The 26,554-nt window shown below is 44.5% G+C and overlaps 1 protein-coding gene across 2 annotated transcripts; it reads left to right on the forward strand.

The window, feature by feature from the left end:
• The first annotated feature begins 1,404 nt into the window (after positions 1-1,404).
• Positions 1,405-24,157, forward strand: LOC137379122 (tyrosine-protein phosphatase non-receptor type substrate 1-like). Of its 2 annotated transcripts, none has more exons than XM_068049835.1 (7): positions 1,405-1,485; positions 11,330-11,650; positions 13,219-13,527; positions 15,246-15,356; positions 16,647-16,690; positions 21,231-21,344; positions 22,353-24,157. In XM_068049835.1, exons 2-7 carry the CDS (start codon positions 11,422-11,424, stop codon positions 22,563-22,565), a joined length of 1,020 nt encoding a protein of 339 aa, XP_067905936.1. In that variant the 5' UTR covers positions 1,405-1,485; positions 11,330-11,421; the 3' UTR covers positions 22,566-24,157. The 2 variants fall into 2 exon arrangements, with proteins under 2 accessions (XP_067905936.1, XP_067905935.1); XM_068049834.1 differs by lacking the exon at positions 1,405-1,485 and adding an exon at positions 11,108-11,168.
• Positions 24,158-26,554: the final 2,397 nt, after the last annotated feature.

A 26,554-nucleotide genomic window follows, 5' to 3' on the forward strand; every position in this document is an offset into this window, starting at 1 on the left:
TCCTGAGGCAATACAGCTGATAAGGTAGCATCTGTGGTAGCAACCTTAAGGGTAGGGATGGATCTGGCACCTGTAGCGCCGGAGCTGTGGCCAGTGTCTGTTTTAATTCTGTAACCGCTGAAGTACACTCTGGTGTCCCACTCAGAGTTCTTCTTCAGGAAATCATACAAAGGGGCTGCTTTTAAAGCAAATCCATCAATATGATCCCTGCACTACCCTACGAGGTCCAAAAATGATCTCAGAGCCTTAACTTTTATTTTTTATTGAGAGATACAACACTGAAACCGGCCCTTCGGCCCACCGAGTCTGTGCCGACCATCAACCACCCAGTTATACTTTCTCTTTGGCCTGCTTGTCTCGGGAGACAATGGGTAAGTGCCTGGAGGTGGTCAGTGGTTTGCGAAGCAGTGCCTAGAGTGGCTATAAAGACCAATTCTAGAGTGACAGATTCTTCCACAGGTACTGCAGATAAAATTGGTTGTCGGGGCTGTTACACAGTTGGCTCTCTCCTTGCACTTCTGTCTTTTTTCCTGCCAGCTGCTAAGTCTCTTCGACTCGCCATGCTTTAGCCCCGCCTTTATGGTTGCGCGCCAGCTCTGGCGATCACTGGCAACTGACTCCCACGAATTGACATCAATGTCACAGGATTTCATGTCGCGTTTCCAGACGTCTTTAAAGCGGAGACATGGACAGCCGGTGGGTCTGGTACCAGCGACGAGCTCGCTGTACAATGTGTCCTTGGGGATCTTGCCATCTTCCATGCGGCTCATATGGCCAAGTCATCTCAAGCGCCAATGGCTTAGTAGGGTGTATATGCTGGGGATGTTGGCCGCCTCGAGGACTTCTGTGTTGGAGATACGGTCCTGCCACCTGATGCCAAGCATTCTCCGGAGGCACCGAAGATGGAATGAATTGAGACGTCACTCTTGGCTGACATACGTTGTCCAGGCCTCGCTGCCATAGAGCAAGGTACTGAGGACACAGGCTTGATACACTTGGACTTTTGTGTTCTGTGTCAGTGCGCCATTTTCCCACACTGTCTTGGCCAGTCTGGACATAGCAGTGGAAGCCTTTCCCATGCGCCTGTTGAATTCTGCATCGAGAGACAGGTTACTGGTGATAGCTGAGCCTAGGTAGGTGAACTCTTGAACCACTTCCAGAGTGTGGTCGCCGATATTGATGGATGGGGCATTTCTGACGTCCTGTCCCATGATGTTCATTTTCTTGAGGCTGATGGTTAGGCCAAATTCGTTGCAGGCAGGCGCAATCCTGTCGATGAGTCTCTGCAGACACTCTTCAGTGTGAGATGTTAATGCAGCATCATCAGCGAAGAGGAGTTCTCTGATGAGGACTTTCCGTACTTTGGTCTTTGCTTTTAGACGGGCAAGGTTGAACAACCTGCCACCTGATCTTGTGCAGAGGAAAATTCCTTCTTCTGAAGACGTGAACGCATGTGAGAGCAGCCAGAAGAAGAAGATGTGACGGGTAGGTCGTGCCTCACAAACCTTATTGAGTTTTTCGAGAAGGTGACCAAACAGGTGGATGAGGGTAAAGCAGTGGATGTGGTGTATATGGATTTCAGTAAGGCGTTTGATAAGGTTCCCCACAGTAGGCTATTGCAGAAAATACGGAAGTATGGGGTTGAAGGTGATTTAGAGCTTTGGATCAGAAATTGGCTAGCTGAAAGAAGACAGAGGGTGGTGGTTGATGGCAAATGTTCATCCTGGAGTTTAGTTACTAGTGGTGTACCGCAAGGATCTGTTTTGGGGCCACTGCTGTTTGTCATTTTTATAAATGACCTGGAAGGGGGTGTAGAAGGGTGGGTTAGTAAATTTGCAGATGACACTAAGGTCGGTGGAGTTGTGGATAGTGCCGAAGGATGTTGTAGGGTACAGAGGGACATAGATAGGCTGCAGAGCTGGGCTGAGAGATGGCAAATGGAGTTTAATGCGGAAAAGTGTGAGGTGATTCACTTTGGAAGGAGTAACAGGAATGCAGAGTACTGGGCTAATGGGAAGATTCTTGGTAGTGTAGATGAACAGAGAGATCTTGGTGTCCAGGTGCATAAATCCCTGAAGGTTGCTAACCAGGTTAATAGGGCTGTTAAGAAGGCATATGGTGTGTTAGCTTTTATTAGTAGGGGGGTCGAGTTTCGGAGCCACGAGGTCATGCTGCAGCTGTACAAAACTCTGGTGAGACCGCACCTGGAGTATTGCGTGCAGTTCTGGTCACCGCATTATAGGAAGGATGTGGAAGCTATGGAAAGGGTGCAGAGGAGATTTACTAGGATGTTGCCTGGTATGGAGGGAAGGTCTTACGAGGAAAGGCTGAGGGACTTGAGGTTGTTTTCGTTGGAGAGAAGGAGGAGGAGAGGTGACTTAATAGAGACATATAAGATAATCAAAGGTTTAGATAGGGTGGATAGTGAGCGTCTTTTTCCTCGGATGGTGATGGCAAACACGAGGGGACATAGCTTTAAGTTGAGGGGTGATAGATATAGGACAGATGTGAGAGGTAGTTTCTTTACTCAGAGAGTAGTAAGGGCGTGGAACGCCCTGCCTGCAGCAGTAGTAGATTCGCCAACTTTAAGGGCATTTAAGTGGTCATTGGATAGACATATGGATGAAAATGGAATAGTGTAGGTCAGATGGTTTCACAGGTCGGCGCAACATCGAGGGCCGAAGGGCCTGTACTGCGCTGTAATGTTCTTCTAAAAAAAAAGATCCCAAACAGTGTAGCTGCGAGAACACAGCCCTGTTTCACACCACCCAGGATAGGAAAGGGGTCTGATGAGGCACCGCTATGCTGAATTGTGCCTTTCATATTGTCATGGAATGAGGTGATGATACTTAGTAGCTGTGGTGGGCATCCAATCTTTTCTAGTCATCTGAAGAGTCCCATTTATACTAGTCCTACACTAATCCCATATTCCCCTACCACCTACCTATACTAGGGGTAATTGATAATTGCCAATTTACCTATCAACCTGCAAGTCTTTGGCTGTGGGAGGAAACCGGAGCACCCAGCAAAAACCCACGTGCTGACAGGGAGAACTTGCAAACTCCACACAGGCAGTACCCAGAATTGAACATGGGTCGTTGGAGCTGTGGGGCTGCAGTGCTGACCACTGCGCCACTGTGCCGCCTACTTTGTGATAGGGGGAGTTGGAGGATTGTCTGTTTTCGCATTTGCTGTAGCTCATGTTTTCCCTGTGTTATTACTATTCCCAAATAGCGAACACCTTTTCTTTCAGTATCTGCGCCTTTTTAGGGTTAATCTTCACTCCGACCTTCTGGAGGAGTCGAAGGAGCTCCCCCAGTAGCTCTACGTGCTCTGCCTAACTCTCCGTTTGATGTAATAGGTCATCCACATATTGGATCAAACATTCTGATCAGGAGAAAGGACTTAATACCTTTGCCAACCACTGGTGAAATATTGACGGACTGTTATGAAATCCCTGGCAGAGACACGTCCAGGTGTACTGTTGTCCCTGGAACGTTAATGCAAATTTATATTGACACTCTTGTGCCAGCGGTATGGACCAGAACCCATTGCTGATGTCCAGCACAGTAAACCACTTAGATTGTGGGAACTGCCTCTTTATTGTCTCGGGGCTCATAGCAACAGAAGGTGCTTATTTAACTCTTGATAGTCAATAGTCAATCGCCACGATCCATCTGGTTTACAGACGGGCCAGATAGAAGAGTTATTGGTGGATGCCACTGGTCTTATCACCCACTGTTGTAGGAGACTGCCTATGACCTTCCTCACCTCTAGCTCCGCCTGTGTGGGGAAGCCATACTGTTTCTGGGGTCGATGATCTGGTTCCTCAACTAAGACTTCCCCTGCCATGCATCCGCATCATGCTTGCGAGTTGCAAACACTGAACGGTGCTGCTCAATACATTGCTGCGCTGCTGCATCAGCAGTCATATCCTCTGGTTTTAACCACAATTGTGCCATCTCACAGATCCTCTCTGTATATTGGCCCATTTGGATAATACCAGAGAAACCCTTCACGTTCGGTATTTTCCAGATGCAACAATTCACCATATCGAAAGACAAACCTTGTTTCCTCATTACATCTGATCCCAAAATGTTCTGCATCGATCGACCCAACCTGACGATCATACATGCATGGTTAAAACAATAGTTGTCAAGTCTAAATAATAATGGTTTCATCTCAAGGCCTGTATGAACATGGCCCGTAAAGCCACTTCGCATCACTTTATTCTGGGTATACCAAGAGGGGTCCGTTCCGTTAGACTGGTTCAGGACTGTCTGGAAGCTGCTGGTATCCCACAAAAACATAGTGAGGCAGCATCCCACCTCACTTTTCACCACTGGTCGCCCAAATGGATCCCACCTCCCTTTGCAAACCCGTTCCACCGAGGCCTGACACAATCAATCTTCCCAGTCGGTATCTGGGTCAGAATTCCAGGTGACCAATTTGGTTGACCCTTCCTTCTGTCCATCCCTTCTCCTTATTTCACCAACAGGAGCCATGGGATGATATCGGCCACCCTCGTGCTCCGGCTGCTGAGCCACCAGCCGCCTGGTCCCTTCCAAAGGCAATGGAGGGTACAGGGATGGTGTGCCTAGATCCCCTTCCCTGGTATGTCGCCGGGATGCATTACAATCATGGGTGAAATGTCCTTGCTTCCCACAATTATAACATCTGCCGATTTTGGGCAGAGGGGAGTTGTTTCTAGTCATCGCTCTACCTCGCCCCACTTGTTCTTCATAGGGGAGTGGCGATGGTATCCTAGCCATGCCACCTCGACCCCTCCCGGATCCCTCATTCTTTCATACAGCTTCTGGACCCCTCGGATGGAAGTCACTGATCTTACCCTTTCCCTTGTCTTTATCTTTTTTCCCGTTTTCCCAGGCCTCTCTCCCATACACGGGTCATACATTGGAGAGCCCACTGTTCAGTGTGGGTTTGGTCTTCCAGATCATAACATTCATGCGTATTTTGGCTACTCTCATTAGAATGAGCTATGAAAATGCGTACCCATTTGAATGTGTTCTCCCAAAGATTTCCCCTTTCCAATTCAGGCCCATAAACTCCAATGAAATAATTCCATAAACGGTTCGCAAACGCCACCAGATGCTCATTCGGCCCTTGCTGGCACTTTTGCAAGTCTTCCGTGAGATCCTCTTTATTGCTCCCTGGTGCTGTCAATATTGACGCCTTCATTGCATCCGGTGTTCCCTCACCCCTTTGCTGTGTCTGAAGTAATGCAGAGAAGAGTCTGGGATCTAAACACATTCCCAATAATTTAACCTCTTCTCTATGATCCAATCCGTGCAGAGCCTGTAAATAGGTTATTGTCACAAAAGTAATGTGCCAGTCCCCTGTTTCGTTGTACTTAGGGATCTCCTTCTGCATTTCTGCCAATTAAGTGATAGTATATGGAGTGTTATATGTTATCATCTGCTCACCCGGGCCCCCCTGTTCGATTAGTTATCAATGGCGCCACAGGTAGGGCCAGGGTAGGGTCTGATGGCTCAATTGGGTGTCCGGGTGGAGCAAGAGGTGAATCATCCCATGAGCCATTTTCATCGTCATGGTACTTACTGGCCTGGTCTGCCTAGTCGGCCCAAATAATGTCGTCATTGTCATCATCCTCCCTATCTGCAAATGCGCATATTATGCCCCTTTGCACTAAAGAGTTGAGACTGCAGTTTGCGTATCCCCTGCATTTGGTATGATCCGCTGACTGGTACAGCCGCTCCATCTGTGAGCGGTGCAGAACTTCATTGTGGTCTGTAAGTCAGAGCATTTCTGTCCTGCTCTTCTGAGCTGTCCCTTCACCCTCTCCGATTCCCTCTCAGCCTTCTTATGACTGTGCTCAGCCTTTTCGGCCTGAGACTGGAATTGGCTTAAATGCGCCACCTGTGCTGCATTAACTGCTTCTGCCTTCAGGGCCCTATCATAACACTCATTCTTTCATTTTTCTAACCTCTGAAACTCCTGCTTCAACTATTCATTCTCCCTTTCCTTTTCATCCAGTTCCTTCATACAAAACGCTATAGCAGTGGCTTGCACTAACCTAGGCAACCATTTGGCTTGGTGGGTATGCGCATCCTCCCAATGCTGTACCCCAATGGGCCCTTGGCCCGTGTACTGTTTAACTCAAACTTGCTCTGCAAATATTTCCAAAGTTCCAATTCCCACTATGGCCTAGCCAGGGCCATAATTACTCAACTGTTGTCCTGTTTTGTCTACACAATTACTCAACCGTTCACCAATCCGATCCACCGAACTCACAATTTAGTCTATAAATTAGTTCAAACCCAGCAAGGCTACTCAGAATAACTTTAAATAGCACTACAATGGAGTTCCATCTGCGTCACCAATTATGTTGTGCATAATCTGCACTTGCTGTTGAAGAATTCCTGGAAGCTGATTGGTGAAAGGTATATCAATGTTTTATTGACACACTAAGTCATCAAGTACGAGCTCTCAATATTTACACAGTATCAAGAATCAATCAAGTACAAGCTCTAACTACTTGCATGGTATACTAACCGTCAAGGCATGAGGCGATCAGTGTCGGTCTTGCGCTGCTCTCCTGCTCTCTGAGTCCCTGACTCAGGGGAAACTTCTCCAGTGTTCTTCCCAGGATTCTCGCACCGTCCCCAGTTTCAATCAGGAGTAAAATCTCGTCTCTAAGACTCTCCCCTCTTACTTACTCATAGGGATCTGGTACAATGATATTTCCTTCTTTGGTTCAGTGAGAGCCTGGTCAGCACTTCTCAATGTCCACACTTCCCGATTGTCTAATCATAAGTCTAATCTTATTTCATGTCCATGGCGACTACTTTATCTGGCACGTGCAAGGGCACTGTCTGGTTTCATTAGGTCAGCACTTCTTGTTTGAACATGTTTTCCTGTACTGTCTACAATTCATTGGACATCTATGTCTTTTTTCCGCTTTCTACCCAACCCCCTATGTTTCAACATACTATGTAATTATTTATTACTATCCCCTTTGTCTCAACTAAGTTCTTATGTGTTTTTACTGAGTCTACAGTTTTTGCTGGGTCTCCAATTTTTGCTGGGTCTACAACCACCACACTGTTCTTGTGAAGACGAAGTCCTGTCTCCACACCGAGGATATCTTCTATTGTGTTGTGTGGCACGAGAACCATGCTAAATGGGATAGATTCAGAACAGATCTAGCAGCTCCAAACTGGGCATCCATGAGGCGCTGTGGACCATCATCAGCAGCAGAATTGTATTCAACCACAATCTGTAACCTCATGGCCCTGTATATCCCTCATTCTACCATTACCATCAAGTCAATGATGAGTGTAGAAGGGCATGCCGGGAGCAAAACCAGGCATACCTAAAAATGAGGTGTCAACCTGGTGAAGCTACAACACAGGACTACTTGCATGTCAAACAGCAAAGCAGCATACAATAGACAGGGCTAAGCAATTCCACTACCAGTCAATCAAGTCAAAGATCTGCAGTCCTGCCGCAGCCACTTTGAATGGTATTCAATGGACACTTAAACAACTAACAGGAGGATGAGGCTCCACCTCAATGATGGGGGAGCTTAGAACATCAGTGCAAAAGACAAGGCCGAATTATTTGCAACCACATTCAGCCAGAAGTGCCAAGTCGATGATACATCTCGGCCTTCTGCTGAGGTCCCCAGGATCACAGATACTCTACATGATATCAAGAAACAGCTGAAGGTGCGGATGCTGCAAAGACTTCGGGTCCTGACAACATCCCGGCAATAGTACTGATGACTTGTGCTCTAGAACTAACCACGCCCGTAGCCAACATTTTCCAGTACAGCGACAAAAGTGGCATCTACCGACAATGTGGAAAATTGCCCAGGTATGTCTGATTCACAAAAAGCAGGACAAATCCAATACAGTCATTATGGCTCCACGAACCTCTTCTCGATCATCAGCAATGTCATGAGAGGTGTCATTGATAGTGCTATCAAACAGCACTTACACAGCAATAACCTACTTTCAGGCGCTCAGCTTGGGTTCCACCAGGGCTACCAGGCTCCTGACCTCATTATAGCCTTGGTCCAAACATGGTCAAAAGACTGGACCTCAAGAATGGAGGTGAAAGTGATTGCCTTTGACATTAAGGCAGTATTTGACTGAGTATGGCATCATGAATCCCTTGCAAAATTGAAGTCAATGGGAATCAAGGGGAAACCTCTGAACTGGTTGGAGTCATACCTGGCAAAAAGGAAGATGGCTGTGGTAATTGCAGGCCAATTATCTCAGCTCCAGGAGATCACTGCAGGAGTTTCTCAGGGTAGTGTCCTAGGCCCAACTATCTTCAGCTCCTTCGTCAATGACCTTCCTTCAATCATAAGGTCAGAAGTGGAGATATTCACTGTTCAGCACCATTCACGATGCATTTACTTTGCATCAGTATTCAACAAGGAGGAGAACTTGGAGGATGATGAGCCTAGGGAAGGGAGTGCAGATAGTCTCAGTCATCTCATTATCAAAACGGAGGAGGTGTTGGGTGTCTTGCAAAGCATTAAGGTAGATAAATCCCCAGTACGTGATGGGATCTACCCTAGAATACTGAGGGAGGCGAGGGAAGGAATTGCTGGGGCCTTGACCGAAATCTTTGCATCCTCATTGGCTACAGGTGAGGTCCCAGAGGACTGGAGAATAGCCAATGTTATTCCTTTGTTTAAGAAGGGTGGTAAGGATAATCCAGGAAATTATAGGCCGGTGAGCCTTACGTCAGTGGTAGGGAAACGATTAGAGAGGATTCTTCGGGACAGGATTTACTCCCATTTGGAAACAAACGAACTTATTAGCGAGACACAGCATGGTTTTGTGAAGGGGAGGTCGTGTCTTACTAATTTGATTGAGTTTTTTGAGGAAGTGACGAAGATGATTGATGAGGGAAGTGCGGTGGATGTTGTCTATATGGACTTTAGTAAAGCCTTTGACAAGGTCCCGCATGGCAGACTGGTGCAAAAGGTGAAGTCACACGGGATCAGAGGTGAGCTGGAAAGATGGATACAGAACTGGCTCAGTCACAGAAGACAGAGGGTAGCAGTGGATGGGTGTTTTTCTGAATGGAGGGATGTGACTCGTGGTGTTCCGCAGGGATCAGTGCTGGGACCTTTGCTGTTTGTAGTATATATAAATGATTTGGAGGAAATTGTAGCTGGTCTGATTAGTAAGTTTGCGGATGACACAAAGGTTGGTGGAGTTGCGGATAATGATGAGGATTGTCAGAGGATACAGCAGGATATAGATTGGTTGGAGACTTGGACAGAGAAATGGCAGATGGAGTTTAATCCGGACAAATGTGAGATAATGCATTTTGGAAGGTCTAATGCAGGTGGGAGGTATACAGTAAATGGCAGAACCCTTAGGAGTATTGACAGGCAGAGAGATCTGGGCGTACAGGTTCACAGGTCACTGACAGTGGCAATGCAGGTGGATAAGGTAGTCAAGAAGGCATATGGCATGTTTGCCTTCATCAGTCGTAGCATAGAGTATAAAAATTGGCAAGTCATGTTGCAGCTGTCCAGAAACTTAGTTAGGCCACACTTCGAATATTGCGTGCAATTCTGTTCGCCACACTACCAGAAGGACGTGGAGGCTTTGGAGAGAGTACAGAGGAAGTTTACCAGGATGTTGCCTGGTCTGGAGGGCATTAGCTATGAGGAGAGGTTGGAAAAACTCGGATTGTTTTCACTGGAACGACGGAGGTGGAGGGGCGACATGATAGAGGTTCACAAAGTTATGAGCGGCATGGACAGAGTGGATAGTCAGAAGCTTTTTCCCAGGGTGGAAGAGTCAGTTACTAGGGGGACATAGGTTTAAGATGTGAGGGGCAAAGTGTAGAGGGGATGTGCAAGGCAAGTTTTTTACACAGAGGGTGGTGAGTGCCTGGAACTTGCTGCCAGGGGAGGTGGTGGAAGCAGATACGATAGCGACGTTTAAGAGACATCTTGACAAATATATGAATAGGAAGGGATTGGAGGGATATGGGCCCCGGAGGTGCAGAAGGTGTTAGTTTAGGCCGGTATCAAGATCGGCGCAGGCTTGGAGGGCCGAATGGCCTGTTCCTGTGCTGTACTGTTCTTTGTTTTTTGTTCTTTGTTCCTCAGATACTGAAGCAAGTGGCAAGTAACATTCACATCACAATAGTGACAGGCCATGATCATCTCCAACAAGAGAGAATTTAACCATCTGCCCTTCACCTTCAACGGCATTATCATCACTGAATCATCCAATATCAACATCTCCTGGGGTGTTACCTTTGGCCAGACATTGAACTTGACCAGCCATATAAATACTATGGCTACCCGAGCAGGTCAGAGACTGGGAATTCTCTCTTGCATAACTCACCTCCTGACTCCCCAAAGCCTGTCCACCATCTTCAAGGCCCAAGTGTGATGGAATACTGTCCACTTGTCTGGATGTGTGCGGATCCAACAACACTCAAGAAGTTCCACACCATCCAGGAAAAATTAGTCTACTCGATCAGCATCCCACCTACCACCTGAAACATTCACTCCCTTCAGCACTGACGCACAGTGGCAGCAGTATGTAACAAAGACAAGATGTACTGCAGCAACACACCAAGGCTCCTTCCACAGCACCTTCCAAACCAGTGACCTCTTCCACTTAGAAAGACAAGGGAAGCAGTTGCATGGGAACACCACCAGCTGCAGGTTCCTCTCCAAACCACACACCATCCTGACTTTGAACTATATCCTTCCTTCACTATTGCTGGATCAAAACCTTGAATTCCCTCCCTAACAGAACTGTGGGTGTACCCATACCAGATGGACAGCAGCGGTTCAAGAAGATGGCACCACCACCTTCTCAAGGGTAATTAGAGATGGGTAACAAATGCTGGCCTTCCCAGCAATGCCCACATCCCATGAAAGAATAAAAATATTGTGAGCTTGCAATATATTCGTTTCTGGCGGATATACAACTGTTTTAGCAAAGGGACAACAGAAACATTTTCTGAACCCATACACAGGATGTTACGCTTCTTTGAGGTGTTTGCCATACTCCGACCCTTCGGCGTTCTTACAAACCATCAGCCAGTTCATGATCTGTCGGTCCGAGTGATCAAGTGATTCAGAATGTTCGCGAGTGTTGTACTTCAGTGCCTCTCTGTTTTGGGGATCATTTTCACAGGTAACAGTTCCCGCGATACCTTACTTTCTCATTAAATATGGTAGTTATTTAACTTTCCGTTGATATAAAATGTTTCATTTTCCTTTGTACATATTTCCTGATTCCCTTATTCTCGCGCTTTTCCTTCTGTAATACAATTTCATTATCATATTTTCCGATAGCTTGCGGCGAAACTTCAGTCAAAGTGAATCAGTACCCTGAGAGTAGGAGCATAAACCTGGGAAGAAATGTTTCCTTTCGCTGCACGCTTCCCATGTTTCAAGACGGCCCACCTGTGAATGTCTACTGGTGGAAGGAGGGTGATAATCAATATCTAAACACAGGACAGGATGACAGAAAATTAATTAGCGTTAAGACTGGATTCAAAGCCGTTCTTTGGATAATCAATGTGAGTGTACAAGACGCAGGAGTATACTATTGTACTGTCACTCATCGAGGCAAAATCGTTGGAAACGGAACGGGATCCAATTTAGTTGTAACGGGTAAGTATAAAAACAACGAATGAGATCCCTGTAACTGTAATATTTCACAATTCGGAACATTTATTGACTGTGCTTCGAAGGATTCACATCCATTGTTTTAGCATGCATACATTCAAATTGCACCTGTGACGGCTGCAGTTATTTTCTGATATGAATCACAATATTTCAGCAATATTGATCAAAACAAGGATTATCACTTATTTGTTTGATTCCCAAAATATACAGGAAACGGTATGCCGCAAACTATTGAATTAAAATTGCAGTATCATTTACGGAGGTGTATATCTCGACAGTGTTAGATACAAGCGCGGATCTGCCGCTCTGAGCACAGATATTGCCCTATTTGAGATTTATTTTGCCTCCGTTACGCGAGACTGACTGTTTCTATCTGGATTCAGATTTCCGTAGCTCTAATTTAATAATCTATATGTCAGGATCTTTGAAAGGGCATATTACTGACAGTTAAATTTTACATTCTGTAGCTTGAGCCTCCCATCCCATTTTTCTTCATGATTTTCACCTGTAAATAAGGTATCATCCTGGACCTTGGCGCCAGTGTCCCTCTAGTTTGATAAATTATATTTTCTCATCAGTTCTTATGTTCAACAGAGTTCGCAGCGGTACCGCGAAACAGGGGAGCAACGCAAATTACATCCCGCTCAATTTTCTTTCCCATTCGAATAGAAAATTGGAAGAGCTGTGAAACGGGCGACCCACTCGGTATCATCCGTTTTTTCTTGCCCGGCGGTAACATTGCAATTACCGCCGAAATAGGGGCGGCACAGTGGCGCAGTGGTTCGCACCGCAGCCTCACAGCTCCAGGGATCCGGGTTCGATTCCGGGTACTGCCTGTGTGGAGTTTGCAAGTTCTCCCTGTGTCTGCGTGGGTTTTCTCCGGGTGCTCCGGTTTCCTCCCACAAGCCAAAAGACTTGCAGGTTGATAGGTAAATTGGCCATTATAAATTGTCACTAGTATAGGTAGGTGGTAGGGAAATATAGGGACAGGTGGGGATGTTTGGTAGGAATATGGGATTCGTGTAGGATTGGTATAAATGGGTGGTTGATGTTCGGCACAGACTCGGTGGGCCGAAGGGCCTGATTCAGTGCTGTATCTCTAAATAAATAAATATAAGGCAATATTGGAGCAAATGACCAAAAGCTTGATCAAAAGAGGTAAGTTTTAAGGAATGGCTGAACGGAAGAAAGTGAGGAACGATGTGGAAAGGTTTAGGGATGGAATTTCAGAGTTGGAGCCCAGGCAGTTGAAGGCACGGTAACCAATGGTGGAGTGAGTAAAAACAGTGCTGTATCTCTAATCTAATCTAAAAACTTGTGAAAATCTGTTTGCGATGCAACTACTGACAGCGCAAAGTGAACATCAATGCAGTGTCACAAAGACTCACCCTCTACCCCCACATCCCCTCCCGCCACCCCCCAGCCCCGACCCCCCTCCGCCCACCGCCACGACCGCGACCTCCTCCAACGTGTAGTTAGAAATGGGCTGAAACAAAACGTCCGTGAACCTTGATTGATGTCCTATTACGTTATTTTCCTCCATTTTCTTTTAGTTCCGCCAACTCCAGTGAAAATTAAATATCAGCAACCTGAGGATTCATCTGTTTCTCTAACTGTTGCGTGCGTGACATCTCCCTTTTATCCAGAGAGTATCAGCTTCACTTGGTATAAGGATGGCAACAAAACTACAACTGGGATAAGTAACGTTGTTGAACCCAACACCGACGGACTATATGAAGCCTCCAGCCGCTTGCAAGAGACGCAGTTTGTCCCGCCCGGAACTGTTTATATCTGCCTGGTCTCTCACAGTAGCCTCCAAATTTCAGCCATGGCCATTTACGTTGTCATCTATCACAGCACAGGTGAGATTTCAGATAAAATCGGAGAATTGTACATTATCGAAAGAGGTCATTTGGCCTGGCGTGCCTGTGCGGCCTCTTTGAAAGAGCTGTCCAGTTTAGTCCCCATAACTCTGCAGATTAAACCCCTTCAAGTAACATGTCCAATTGCCTTTTGAAAATTCCTGTATAAATTGCTTCCAACAATCTTTCAGCTCGTGTATTCTGCATCTCAACACCCCCGTGAGAAAAGAATTCCCCTCAAAAACCGTCTCGTCCTTTTGCCAATAGTTTTAAACCTATGACTTTCGGCTATCGACCCATTTCTTCAGAGGAATGTTTCTTCCTACTTGATTCATTAAAACCCTTCATAATTTTGAATATTTCTCTTAGGTATCCCCTTAATTTTCTGTGTTCTAATGAGAGCATTCCTAGCTTCGCCAATATCTCCACGTGGCTGAAGGCTCTCCTCCTTGTTACAGCCAGTAAATCTCGTCTGTATTCTCTGCAAGACCTTGACATTCTTTTAAAATGCGGTGCCCAGCATTGTGCACAATAATCTAACTGAGAACTAACTGGAGATGTGTAAACTTTAGCATGGCTTCCATGTTTTTGCATCCAATGCCTCTATTCAGAAAACTAATTACCGCACAAGGTTCCTTGACCGACGTATTAACTTGCTCTGCCACCTTCAAAGATGTGTAGATATGCACCCCGAGCTTCTCCTGATTTAGTATGCCCCTCAAAATGTCACTATTTCCATTATACTACCTCTCCATATTGTTTCACCCAAAGTGCACACTTCAGACTTATCCACATTGAATTGCACTTACCATTCGTCTGCCCATTTCCTCACTGTATTTTCTCCTAAAGTCTGCTACTACCCTTCTCACCATTTACTACGTTACTAATTTTCCATCATTAACATTCTTGAAATTGTACTCCCTATATCACGTCCCGGTAATTTATGCATATCAGGTAAAGTATTAGCCCTGATACTGATCCCTGAGGGAATCCCACTGCATATTTCTCTCCTGTCAAAAATCTACTCTCTGCCACCTATCACTTAGCAAATTGCATACCCAAGGTACCTCGGTGCATTAAATCCAATATGTCATAGCTCAACATTCTTTTGTTCCATAAAATTGTACCTTAATACAAAAATATTAAATAAACATTTGCATTTATTTCACGTTTTGCACGACCACTGGACATCTCAAAGTGTTTTCCTGCCAATGAAGTATTTATGATGTATAGTCGCCGTTGTAATGTAAAAAAAACGCGATAGCCAATTTGCACACAAGCTCCCATAAACAGCAATTTGATAATGAACAGATAATTTGTTTAATGATGTCGATTGAGGGATAAATATTGGCGAGCACACCAAGGATAACTCCCCTGCTCTTCTTTGAAATAGTACCATGGGCTTTTTTACATCCACTTGAGAAGGGATTTTTAACATCACATCTGTAGGACAGCACCTCCAAAAGTGCAGCAGTGCAGCGCTCCCTCAGTACTACATTGGACTGTCAGCCTTAATTTTGGTGCTCAAGCCCTAAAGTAGAACTTGAACCCAGAACCTTACAACTCAGCGGCAAGAGTGCTACCAACCATGCTACCATGGTTGATGTCAATCGCAACAACTGACTGAAAAACATTCGAATTATCTATTTTCAGGGAATTGTCTTATTGAATTGAACAGCATACAGTTTCGATTTATATGTTTAATTTACATCTTGTAGGTGGTGATGTCACCCGTTACTTGCTGATTTCTGCATCTGCAGGGGGTGTGTTCGTATTATTGGTGCTCAGCCTCGTCATTGTGAAGCCATGTGTCTCAAAGAAAAACAACGGTAAAAAATAATTCAGGTTTTTTTTTACTAACGTTAACACAAATTTCAAAGAGACAATAGTTAGCCTGTCCCACAGGAACAAAGGTGATTGCTGAACACAGATGTTTTCCTGGGATTGAAAATAAATGAGACTCTACACAGGCACGCCAGGGTACCATTGTAGGGGTAGATTCAAATTTCTGAAATAGAGTGGAATATTCCAAGGTCTCCAGTGACTGACGGAGATTCGTGGTGGAATTGTATGGGTTTGCTAATGACTGGAATGGAGGCGGGGGCCATTAAATATCGACGGAAGGCTGTGGGTGGACTGCCCCTCACCTTCCCATCGCCATGCGATTTTTTGGGGCAGGAAAGGCCTTCCCAACCAAAGGCCAATTGAAGCCAGTAAGTGCCCAATTAACAGCCAATTAACAGCCAATTAAAGGCCATTTCCCAACGCCACTGGTATTCTACCAGAGGTTGGGGGGGGGGGGGGGGTGCCACAAAATGGGAAGATCCCAGTAAAACAAGATGACCTCCCTGCAGTCTTTGGGGGACCCTCCTCTGTGGGCAATCTGTAGCTCACAGAGCGTCCCCAGTGGGAAAGGTCACCCATCCATGAACAGCCCTCTCCCCTCTCCACCCGCCCCCCCCCCCCCCCCCCCACACACACACCCCCTTCTCTTCCCCTCGCCAGTACCTGCCGGACTAGCCCTGGAGACCCTACCACTCTGACTGGGGCCTTGGTCTCCAGCAATCAGCCGCTTGTCGTACCAGCAGTGGTCACTGCTCCTAGTGGTGATGCCAGCACTACTGAGCTGCCGGCCCTCTGATTGGCTGATAGATCTTGGGGGTGGATCCCGATCCTGAAAGGGACGGGAGCCACGGCCCAGGCAGTTAATTGCCTGAGTGTCCTTAAATAGAGACAGAGGGCGGGGGGGGGGGTGGTCTCCAAAGGGCTGAGGCGAGGTTCCGCTCTCCTTTTAGGCCTGGCGTCGGGACCCCAACCGGCTCCATGAAATTTAGCCCTCGGACTCAATGGCTGCTTTGTTGAAAAATCTCCTTCCGCCATTCGGGCAATGAACGTAAAATTTTGGGTCGTGCCAGTGCGACATTTCAATCAGACTCGCGCTACCTAACTGGCATCTGAACAATCTTGCTTCTATTGTCAAAAGTGATCATAAACCAAGCAATTCTGAACAACAAATGTGGTATCTAGGTCCTGTCATAGTTTACGTTGAATCTACCGGAAGTGTCTTTCTAAGCCGAGTATATATTAAATGTAACGTCTTAAACTTCACTCGTCAACAGGAGTGCGGAACGATGGTGAAAGATCCAACTCTCCTAAACAGCAGGTAGGTTTTCATAATTCGTACTAATGTATTTCAAATGTAAATAAATTCATAACGGAGTTGTACTCTATTAAATTCAATAATTGATTACGTTTAATTCCCTGCTGCACAGATTCATGCTGAATTCAGCGCTTATGCAACAGACAGTTCTATGTAGCAGATAACTAGTAAAAGGGTGGTAAAAGGACGAGTGGGGCCGCTTCTCTTAAAGGGAATTTATACACGGAGGCAGAGAGCATCGCTGAGGTACTAAATGAGTAGTTTGCATCTGTCTTTACCAAGGAAGAAGTTGCTCCCAAAGTCATGGTGAAAGAGGAGGTTGTTGAGACACTGGAGGGGCTAAAATTGACAAAGAGGAGGTATTAGATAGACTGGCAGTACTTTAAGTTGATACGTCACCAGGACTGGATGAGATGCATCTAAGGATATTTAGAGAAGTAAGAGTGAAAATTGCAGATGCACTGGCCATAATCTTCCAATCCTCCTGAGATACAGGTGTGGTGACAGAGAATTGGAAATGGTACACTATTGTTCAAAAATGTGTGTAAGGACAAGCCCATTAACTACAGGCCAGTCAGTTTAACCTCAGTGGTGGGAAATCTTTCAGAAACGATAATTCAGTGCAAAATTAAGAAACACTTGGGCAAATGTAGATTAAGCAAGTAAAGCCAGCATGGATTTGTTAAAAACAAATCGTGTACAACTAACTTGCCTTGAGTTTTTTGATGAGGCAACAGAGAGGGTTGATGAGGGTAATGCAACTGATGTGCTGTACATGGACTTTCAAAAGGGCTTTGATCAAGTGCGACGTAACAGGCTTGTCAACAAAGTTAGAGCCGATGAAATAAATGGGACAGTGGCAACAAGGATACGAGATTCACTGAGTGACAGAAAGCAGAGAATAGTTGTGAACGGTTGTTTTTTGGATTGGAAGAAGGCATATAGTGGGATTCCCCCAGGAGTTGGGACCTCTGCATTTCTTGATACATATTAATGACCTAGACTTGGTTGTACAAGGCACAATTTCAAAATTTGCAGATGACACAAAACTTGGAAGCATTGTGAACTGTGAGGAGGATAGTGATAAACTTCAAGAGGACCTAGCCAAGCTGGTGTTTTGTGTGGACAAGTGGCATATAAAATTTGATGCAGAAAAGTATGAAGTGATTCATTTTGGTAGGAAGAACGAGGAGAGGCAATTATAAATTAAATGTTACAATACTCAAGGGGGTGCAGGCTCAGATGAACCTGGGGGTTACATGTGCACAAATCATTGAAGGTTGTAGGGCAGGTTGAGAAATTGGTTAATAAAGCATATGGATCCTGGGCTTCATAAATAGGGGCACAGAGTGCAAAACAAGGAAGTTGTGATAAACCTGTATAAAACACCCCTGTTTGGCCTCAACTTGAATATTGTGTCTAGTTCTGGGCACTACACTTCTGGAAGGATGTGAAGGCATTAGAGAGAATACAGAAACAATCACGAGAATGGTTCCAAGGATGAGGACCTTCAATTATGTGGATAGGTTAGCGAAGCTGAGTCTGTTCTCCTTGGGGAAGAGAAGATTAAGAGGAAATATGAAAGAGAAGTTCAAAATCATAAGGCCTCTGGACAGAGTAGATAGGGAGAAACAGTATCTGTTGGCTGAATAATCCAGAGCCAGAGGACACTGATTTAAGGTGATGGGCAAAAAAGCAACAGTGACAGCAAGTAGGATTTGGAATATACTGACTGAGGGTATGATGGATGCCGCTTCAGTCGAGGCTTTCAAAAGAGCACTGGATAATTATCTGAAGCGAAAAAAAGTGCAAGGCTGCAGGGAAAAGGGAGAGGAGCAAGACAAGGTGAGCTTCAGGAAGGATGTGAGGGTCCTTCAAACAGTGCAGAGATTTACCAGAATGGTGCCAGGGATGGGGGATTTTAGTTGCAAGGCTAGGTTGGAAAACCTGGGTTTGTTCCCCTTAGAACAGAGAGTGAGGGCAGATTTAATAGAGATGTACAGGATTATGACAGGCTTAGATATTTTAGACAAGGAAAAAAACTGATGAAGAGTCATTCACCTGAAACATTAACTCTGCTTCTCTCGCTACAGATGTTGCCAGGCCTGCTGAGTATTTCCAGCATTTCTTGTTTTTATTTCAGATTTCCAGCATCTGCAATATTTTGCTTTTATATTATGTTCCCATGAGAAAATGGTACAAGGACTAGGGGACACTGATTGAAAGTATTGGGCAAGAGATGTAGGAGGAATATGAGGAAGCAACTTTTTAGTAAGTAGCCGGTGGTAATGACTTGGAACTCGCTGCCCACAAGGGTGGTCTAAGTAGAGATGATCAATGACTTCAAGAGGACGTTGGATGACCACTTGAAGGAAATGGACTTGCAGGGCTATGGGGGTCGAGCCGGGGAGTGGGACTGACTGCATAGCTCCGTGAAGGGCCAGCATGGACTCGATAGACCGAATGGCCTCCTTCTGTGCCGTAAATGATTCTATGATTCAATGACTGTCCAAAGACCATTAGCTAACTCTGGACTAAATCCAGTACATAAGAGTTCAACTCCCGCCATAGTTGTTTGATATTTTCAATTCAGTTTTCAAAAATCTATAAACAAAATATGGTAACAGCCAAAGTGACCATGAATTTGTCGTGTTTCTCCTAAAACCCGAGCTGGTTTATTAATGTCTGTCAGAGAACGCCATCTGGCACCCTTAACCGGTCCGCTCTGTCCGTGACTCCTGTCCACATTAACGTGGTTGACTCTTAACTTTTATCTGAAGTCTCCTGACAATCCCACCATCAACTACTAAGGGCAGCTAGGGATAAGCAATAAGTGTTGGCCTTGCCAGCGATGACCACAGCTCCAGCATAAATGTAAAATCCTGCAGAATACCACGAGCTGAACATACAAGTTTTGCTATTTATTGTTCACGCGTGTGCCCAGACCACGGAAGCGGAACTCTGGATGCATTTATTGCAATGTGAAAAAAAAACACGAGGAGACAGGTGACAAGAAATTGGCATTCCTTTCAGGTGCCTGGTTCTTCTATCATACTATTCAACTGAATTTGGAACAACCCCAACAATCTTTGCCTACACTCCTTGGGCGGAATTTGTTTCTTTGCTGCACAGGCTGCGAGGCCGAGCACACACTGAGAAGCTTATCGGAAAATTGTGCGTTATTGTCCGCCATTTCCCATAAATTGAAATCAATGGACAGAAATGTATTGGCATTAACTCGAGGTTTTCCGATATATACCGTCTGCTGCATGAAATTACCGACCTTGGGAAGCGAACAAAAACCCCAACACATCACCAAAGCTGACTCTTTCAGTAACTGCTTTCCCTGATGTATGTTCGACATTTGTTTTCCATTTGTATCCCGAGTCCTAATTCTTCTCCACATTTAAGTCGTCAAAGTCCCTGCAGTGAAAGAACGAGAGATGGATATAGATATAGATGGAAAAATATGAATACTTATATAATTAGATACGTATTATATAGAAATAGATGTAAATGTTATGACATTCTGAATGAATAAACACTGAACGTAGGATTCTAAGTGTAGTCCAGAAGGTGACTGCCGAGCTTCAAATAATCTCTTGTGTTCCACATTCTAATAATTGTTTGCAGAATTCTATTCTCTATTTACTTGTTTGAACATTGAAAGTGACCTGACTACAGTTGTCCCAGACTCCCCTCTGTCACCCTGTGCTAATTCAATTCCATCCATTCTATAATTGCAACACAGATTTTCCAATTCCGCTCAATTTCATAACATGATCTAAATGGTTTTTACTATTTCTGCTGACACAAATGTGTAGCTTCCAGTATATAAACCTTGACAGCTGCCGGTTATTTCAAGCAGTAACTCCTGTCAATAGACTGCAGGGATGAACTTTGATCCCTCATTTTTGTTAATTTTCTTGACCTGGAAATAGCACGGGGTTTCCATAACTTAATGGAATATTCACGGAACTCTCAGAGAACCGGCCTAAAGAGCGTTTTCAGCCATTTCCCCCATTTCTCCGGGGATTCTCGTAATCACGAAGCCAAGTGAGATCAGGAGACGGGTTGTAGCTCTGTCGAGTTTTGAAGACAGATTTTCGCAAAATACCGCTTGGCGTTAAACAACAAATGCATGTGGGGAGCACACAAACATATATCTGGTTGGTAGAATCACACTCCCCAAGGAATTTTCTTTACATTCATTTCAATGGAGGGAAAAGGCATCGGGTCCTGTTGCCAGCAGCGCCTTCCCCGGAGTTTCCATTCTGCGCTCAGGGCTGGCGATGCTTAAAGCCGAGTCGGTAAAGACCAGACCCTCTTTTCACTGTCCCACAAACTGCTTATTTTTGTAAATAAGACTCATTCCGCCTGGTGGGCACTGATGGCGCAGGCAGACACAGGGCAACAGTGACTGATATCGCATCCATTCATTTAACGGATGGACTATGGAGTTGCAGTTTCCGTCCCTGCTCGCGTCCTTCTACACACGGAGAGCCCAACCGAACATAACAAGATATATATGTTTGTCCTTCAGTCCATGCAGGGCACAGCCGATGTGATGGCGCCTTATGCTGAACTCGAGATAATGAATCCCTTGAAAACTCCAAGACCAAAGCATCAAGAAAGGACAGCGCATGCCCAGGTAGGGGTGAGTAGCCGATCAAAGAGACGCGAAATGACAGTAATTAACAGGTAAAACGGTGTAATGTAAGAAATACCTTAATTGTAGTGTACTTACCGGTAATTCTGCAAGGCTTTAGCAATGTTAGTTATGTCAGCTGTAGCTCAGTTAGTAGAACTCTGGCATCTGACTCACAAGGTTGTGGGTTCATAGTCGCATCCTAGAGAGTTTTTTTTAGAGATACAGCACTGAAACAGGCCCTTCGGCCCATCGAGTCTGTGCCGACCATCAACCACCCATTTATACTAATCCTACACTAATCCCATATTCCTACCAAACATCCCCACCTGTTCCTGTATTTCTCTACCACCTACCTATACTAGTGACAATTTATAATGGCCAATTTACCTATCAACCTGCAAGTCTTTTGGCTTGTGGGAGGAAACCAGAGCACCCGGAGAAAACCCACGCAGACACAGGGAGAACTTGCAAACTCCACACAGGCAGTATCAGGAACCGAACCCGGGTCCCTGGAGCTGTGAGGCTGCGGTGCTAACCACTGCGCCACTGTGCCGCCCCCACTGAGCACAAAATGTAGGTTGTCACTCCAGTGCAGTACTGAGGGAAATCTGCTCTGTTGGGGGTGCCATCTTTCAAATGACACATTGGACTGAGGCCTCGTTTTCTTTCTAAGATGAATGCCGTGACACTATTTGAAGAGGAACAGGAGAGTTATCCCCAGTGTCCTAGTCAATATTTATCCTTCTATCAACATCACTAAAACAGATTATCTTCTCATTAACATATTGCTGTTTGTGGGAGCTTGCTGGGAGCAAATCGGCTGCCCTGTTTCCTGCTCTACAACAGTTATCACACTTCAAAAAGTATTTCTTTGGCTGCTGAAATGCTTGGGATGTATTGAGGTCGCAAAAGTCCCTATATAAATGCAAGCTTTTTTTTTCTATTTAACTTATAGCTATTTATATTACAATAAACATACCGAACTAATTATATTCCCAAATATTGATTTCACAGACCAAGCAAAGGACACCTGATAATAAGCTGACTTACGCTGCTGTATCTATGGCAGGGTCAAAGAAAACATCAAAGCCTAATGATAAGGATAAGAGCACGGAGTATGCTCAGCTACGGATTGAGAAAAAAGAGTGGACGTTATTTACATGGAACCGAAAACCACGTGATATTGGTGTCCCGTGCGGAACCCGTTGTATATGTGTGCATATCTAACGGCAGGTCTATAATCCTAACAACATGACAAAGTAATAATAACTATTCGGAAGGAAAGGTGGAGATTACCAGTTTAATAACTGTCGACATTTAATAACTAACATCGATTTAGAAGAAGGCGCTTCTGTATGATTGTCCCCTTCGCCTTATTTAAGCAGTTGGGAATGAAATAGATTGTAGAAATTCACTGACACGACGCCCAAATTCTGCTCCAACAGGTCCCAAACGTCCAAGGCCAGTGAACTGATTCGTCTTCGTAGTTGTATTTAGTATTTACTGGCCATGGTGTTTGAATTCAGCAAGGGTTGGATTTACAACTGTTTCCCGATTGACAGATAAATCCTAAATCAGAGCACTGTGATCGGTCAAGTACCAATAACCGAGTGATTTGAAAATGAATAGAAACCGGGATATAATTTTCTGGGGTATAAATTGGATTTGGACGGTAGTGCAATACAGGATTTGGACTCCATTTGTTTTATATTGAAATTTGACCTTTGGAATTGAATTGGGGTGAAACAAAATGAGCAAAGAGCAATGAATAAGCTATGGAGAAACAGATAATGAAACAACATTTATTTTACGATTTCTGCGGATCCAGCGCTTTCCAAACCGCTTCATTGTCACTGAAGGAATTTTCAACTGTAGTCACCATTGTCAGGTAGGACAATTGGGAGAGGCAACAACAACACAGTATATTTCCACAAACAACAATTAAAATGCATGATTGGATAACTGTTTCAGTGTTGTTGGTTCAGGGATAACTATTGTCCAGGACACGAGGAGAACTTTGCTGTTTATCTGCATATAGTACCATGGGTTCTTTTACCATGAAAGGCCAGACGGGAATTTGATTTAATGCCTCCTCCCAGAGACGGTACCTCTGACAGCGCTGCATCGACATGTGTGCCTAGATTATTAGCTCAAGTCTTCAAAGCACTAACCTTATGACTCAGAGAGGAGAGTGGTACTGCTGAGCCAAGAGGGCCACTGATGGAGGAGGTCAAGGCTTACTTCACAAGTCGAAAGACTTGTTGATTTATGAACTTACCGCGCTCTATAAAACATTACACAGTACGGATAAGACGAATGCAGAATTTAAAGTAAATCCAGAAAGTAGTACTGGAGAACAGAACTATTTTACTTGTTTTCTCCAGTCGTACTACTTCCTGGATTTAATCTTCAATTGTGCATTCAGCTGAACAATGTTACTTAAAATGTTGTAGATAAGTGAATGCAGAACTGTACAGTAAATCCAGCAAATTGTAGCCGAGGATAAAACATCACTATAGAAGGAAAAAATAGTTCCCTTAAAACAGGTATTTTAAAGTGTTTGCTTTTACCCAGAAGTTGCAATAATTCTTCAAAAGGGTCTAAAGAATCTAAACTGCTTGGTGCATTGTAAATGTGTCGGGATTCTTGAATGGGAGAGTAGTGGTATTGGGGTGAAGAGCTTCCGTGGGCAATTGGTCTTTACCAGCCCTTGACTTTGGTTAGGTCGTAATCATCCATCCAGCTGTAACCTAGTTTCCGTGTATCACTGATATTCGAGTGTTAATGTCCCGGTTTGAAACAACAATAACATGATTGAATGTGGTGATAGACTTGTCTTTCTTATTTGCATTATATAATAAATCCAATGGTAACATTGTGTGCTAGTAAATTAAATGTATATCAAATTCCTTCCTGTTACCTCTTCATGTTGCAGCTGTTGTACGCTTGAAGTTCCAGATTTTATGAACATAAACATGTACAAAGTACATTTGGTGAGCATAAGAACGTACGAAATAAGAGTATAAATATGCCATTTGGCTCTTTGAACCTGCCTTACCATTCAATAAGATCATGGCTGATCCGATTGTGGTCCAGACTCCCTGCCTGCCCCCTAACCCTGTATTCACTTGTAAATCAAATATCTGTCAAACTCAGCCTTGAATGTAATCAATGACCCAGCCTCCACTGCATACTGGGGTAGAGAATTCCAAAGATTAATGACCGTCTGAGAGAAGCAATTCCTCCTCATCTCTGTCTTAAATGGGAGACCCCTTATTTTGAAGCTGTGTCCACCAGTTCTAAATTCCGCCACGAGGGGAAACATCCTCTCAGCATTTATCCTGCCAATCGCCCTCAAAATCTTATGTGTTTTAATAGATTTCCCACTCCTTCTTCTAAACTCCAATGAGTATAGGCACAACCTGCTCAACCTTTCCTCATATGACCACCCCTTCATCCCAGAAATTAGTCTAGTGAAACTTCTTGGAACAGCGTCCAATGCAAATCTATCCCTTCTTAAATAAGCAGACCAAAACTGTACGCAGTACTCTAGGTGCGGTCTCACCAATGCCCTATATGGTTGTAGCAAGACTTGCCTACTTTTATACTCCATCCCCTTGCAATAAAGACCAACATTCCGTTTGCTTTCCTAATTAATGCTGTACATGCACGCTAGATTTTAATGATTCTAGTATGAGAACAACCAGATCCCTCTGTACTTCAGCATTCTGAAGTCTCTCTCCATTTAAATAATGTTCTGCTTTTCTATTCTTCCTGCCAAGTGGGCAACTTCACATTTTCCCATGTTATACTTCATCTACCATTTTTTCCCACTTATCCTTTCTATATACCTTTGCAGATTCCTTGTGTCCTCACCACAAGTTGCTTTCCCAGCTATCTCTGGATTTTCATCAGATTTGACTACAATACACTCGGTCCCTTCATCATTTATATAGATTGTAAATTGTTGAAGCCCCAGATGATCCCTGTGGCACCCTACTGATTACAGATTTGCAGCCTAAAAATGACCCATTTATCCCAACTCCCAGTTTCCTGTTAGTTCGCCAGTCCTCTATCCATGTTAATATTACGCTCAACGCCATGGAGCTCCTATCTTGATAACATTTTATGTAGTTTATCAAATGCTTTCTGGAAAAAAACACACTACATCTAATGGTTCTCCTTTATTCAATTATGTCGTCCCATTAAACGGAAGTAAAGTACATCGCATGGCACAAGCTATTGTTTGATGAGTTGCACTTTAAAAAGTGTGCAATATTATGAACATATGAACTAGGAGCAGGAGTAGGCTGCTCGGTCCCTCGAGCCTGCTCCGCCATTCAATAAGATCATGGCTGATCTGATCATAATATTGAATCAACAAGGGCTGATCCAGGGATTGTGCTCGTAGATCATGGGAAGGCGTTTGCAGGAAAGACTGATCATGGAACAATACATCTGCTGAACTTGGTATTCTGAGCAGTTAGGTTAAAGACAAGACTTGAAACGCCCATTTTTTATTGAGTTTCGCCTCTGTAAATCCATCCATATCGTCGTAGCAAGCTGACCTCACGCAGGTTTTAGCTGGATTGGTCTTGGTGGAAAGGCAAGCTGTGAGCAGAGCCATAATAAGTCTGCCTTCCTGGGATGCAAGGACTAGTACCAGTGAAAGGCACCACTCAGCAAAGGGACAGAGCCCAATGCATCTCTATCATTCACCTAAACCACTCTCTGTGGTAGCATGGTCCATATTCTCACCACTCTCTGGGTAAAGAAGTCAATTTTGAATTCATTATCAGATTTTGTTGGTGTCTAATTTATATTGAAGGCCTTTAGTTTTGCTCTTCTCCACAAGTGGAACATTTTCTTTCTCCGCCTACTCAAACAAAAACTTTTATAATTTAAAGACTTCTATTAGGTCACCACTCAGCCTTCTCTTTTCAAAAGAAAAGAGACTCAGCCTTTTAATCCTTTCCTGATAGGAAGACGCTCACTGTTTCAGCTTCAAGCCACACATTGACATAATTTTACTCCCAGAAGGGGTCAGAGACAGTCGTATTTAAATAGATGGATCATCAGGGCAACTTCGAGTATACCTCAAGTTGAAATGTCAGATCCTGTCCATGTTGTCAAACATGATCTGTACATTGAGCGAGTGGAAGCCATTCCTGCCGAGGTAACTAAACTGTTCAGGAAAAAAAAACATCATATGAACG

The sequence above is a fragment of the Heterodontus francisci genome, chromosome 17, assembly GCF_036365525.1.
Source record: "Heterodontus francisci isolate sHetFra1 chromosome 17, sHetFra1.hap1, whole genome shotgun sequence".
NCBI classification, from domain to species: Eukaryota; Metazoa; Chordata; class Chondrichthyes; order Heterodontiformes; family Heterodontidae; genus Heterodontus; species Heterodontus francisci.

Excerpts from the sequence above, each read along its gene's own strand:
- LOC137379122 (XM_068049834.1), top strand. The coding sequence starts at position 11,114 with ATGTTCGCGAGTGTTGTACTTCAGTGCCTCTCTGTTTTGGGGATCATT. Across the intron at positions 11,169-11,329 it reads TTTGGGGATCATTTTCACAG|CTTGCGGCGAAACTTCAGTC; the intron begins GTAACAGTTCCC and ends ATTTTCCGATAG. Across the intron at positions 16,691-21,230 it reads CCAACTCTCCTAAACAGCAG|TCCATGCAGGGCACAGCCGA; the intron begins GTAGGTTTTCAT and ends TTTGTCCTTCAG.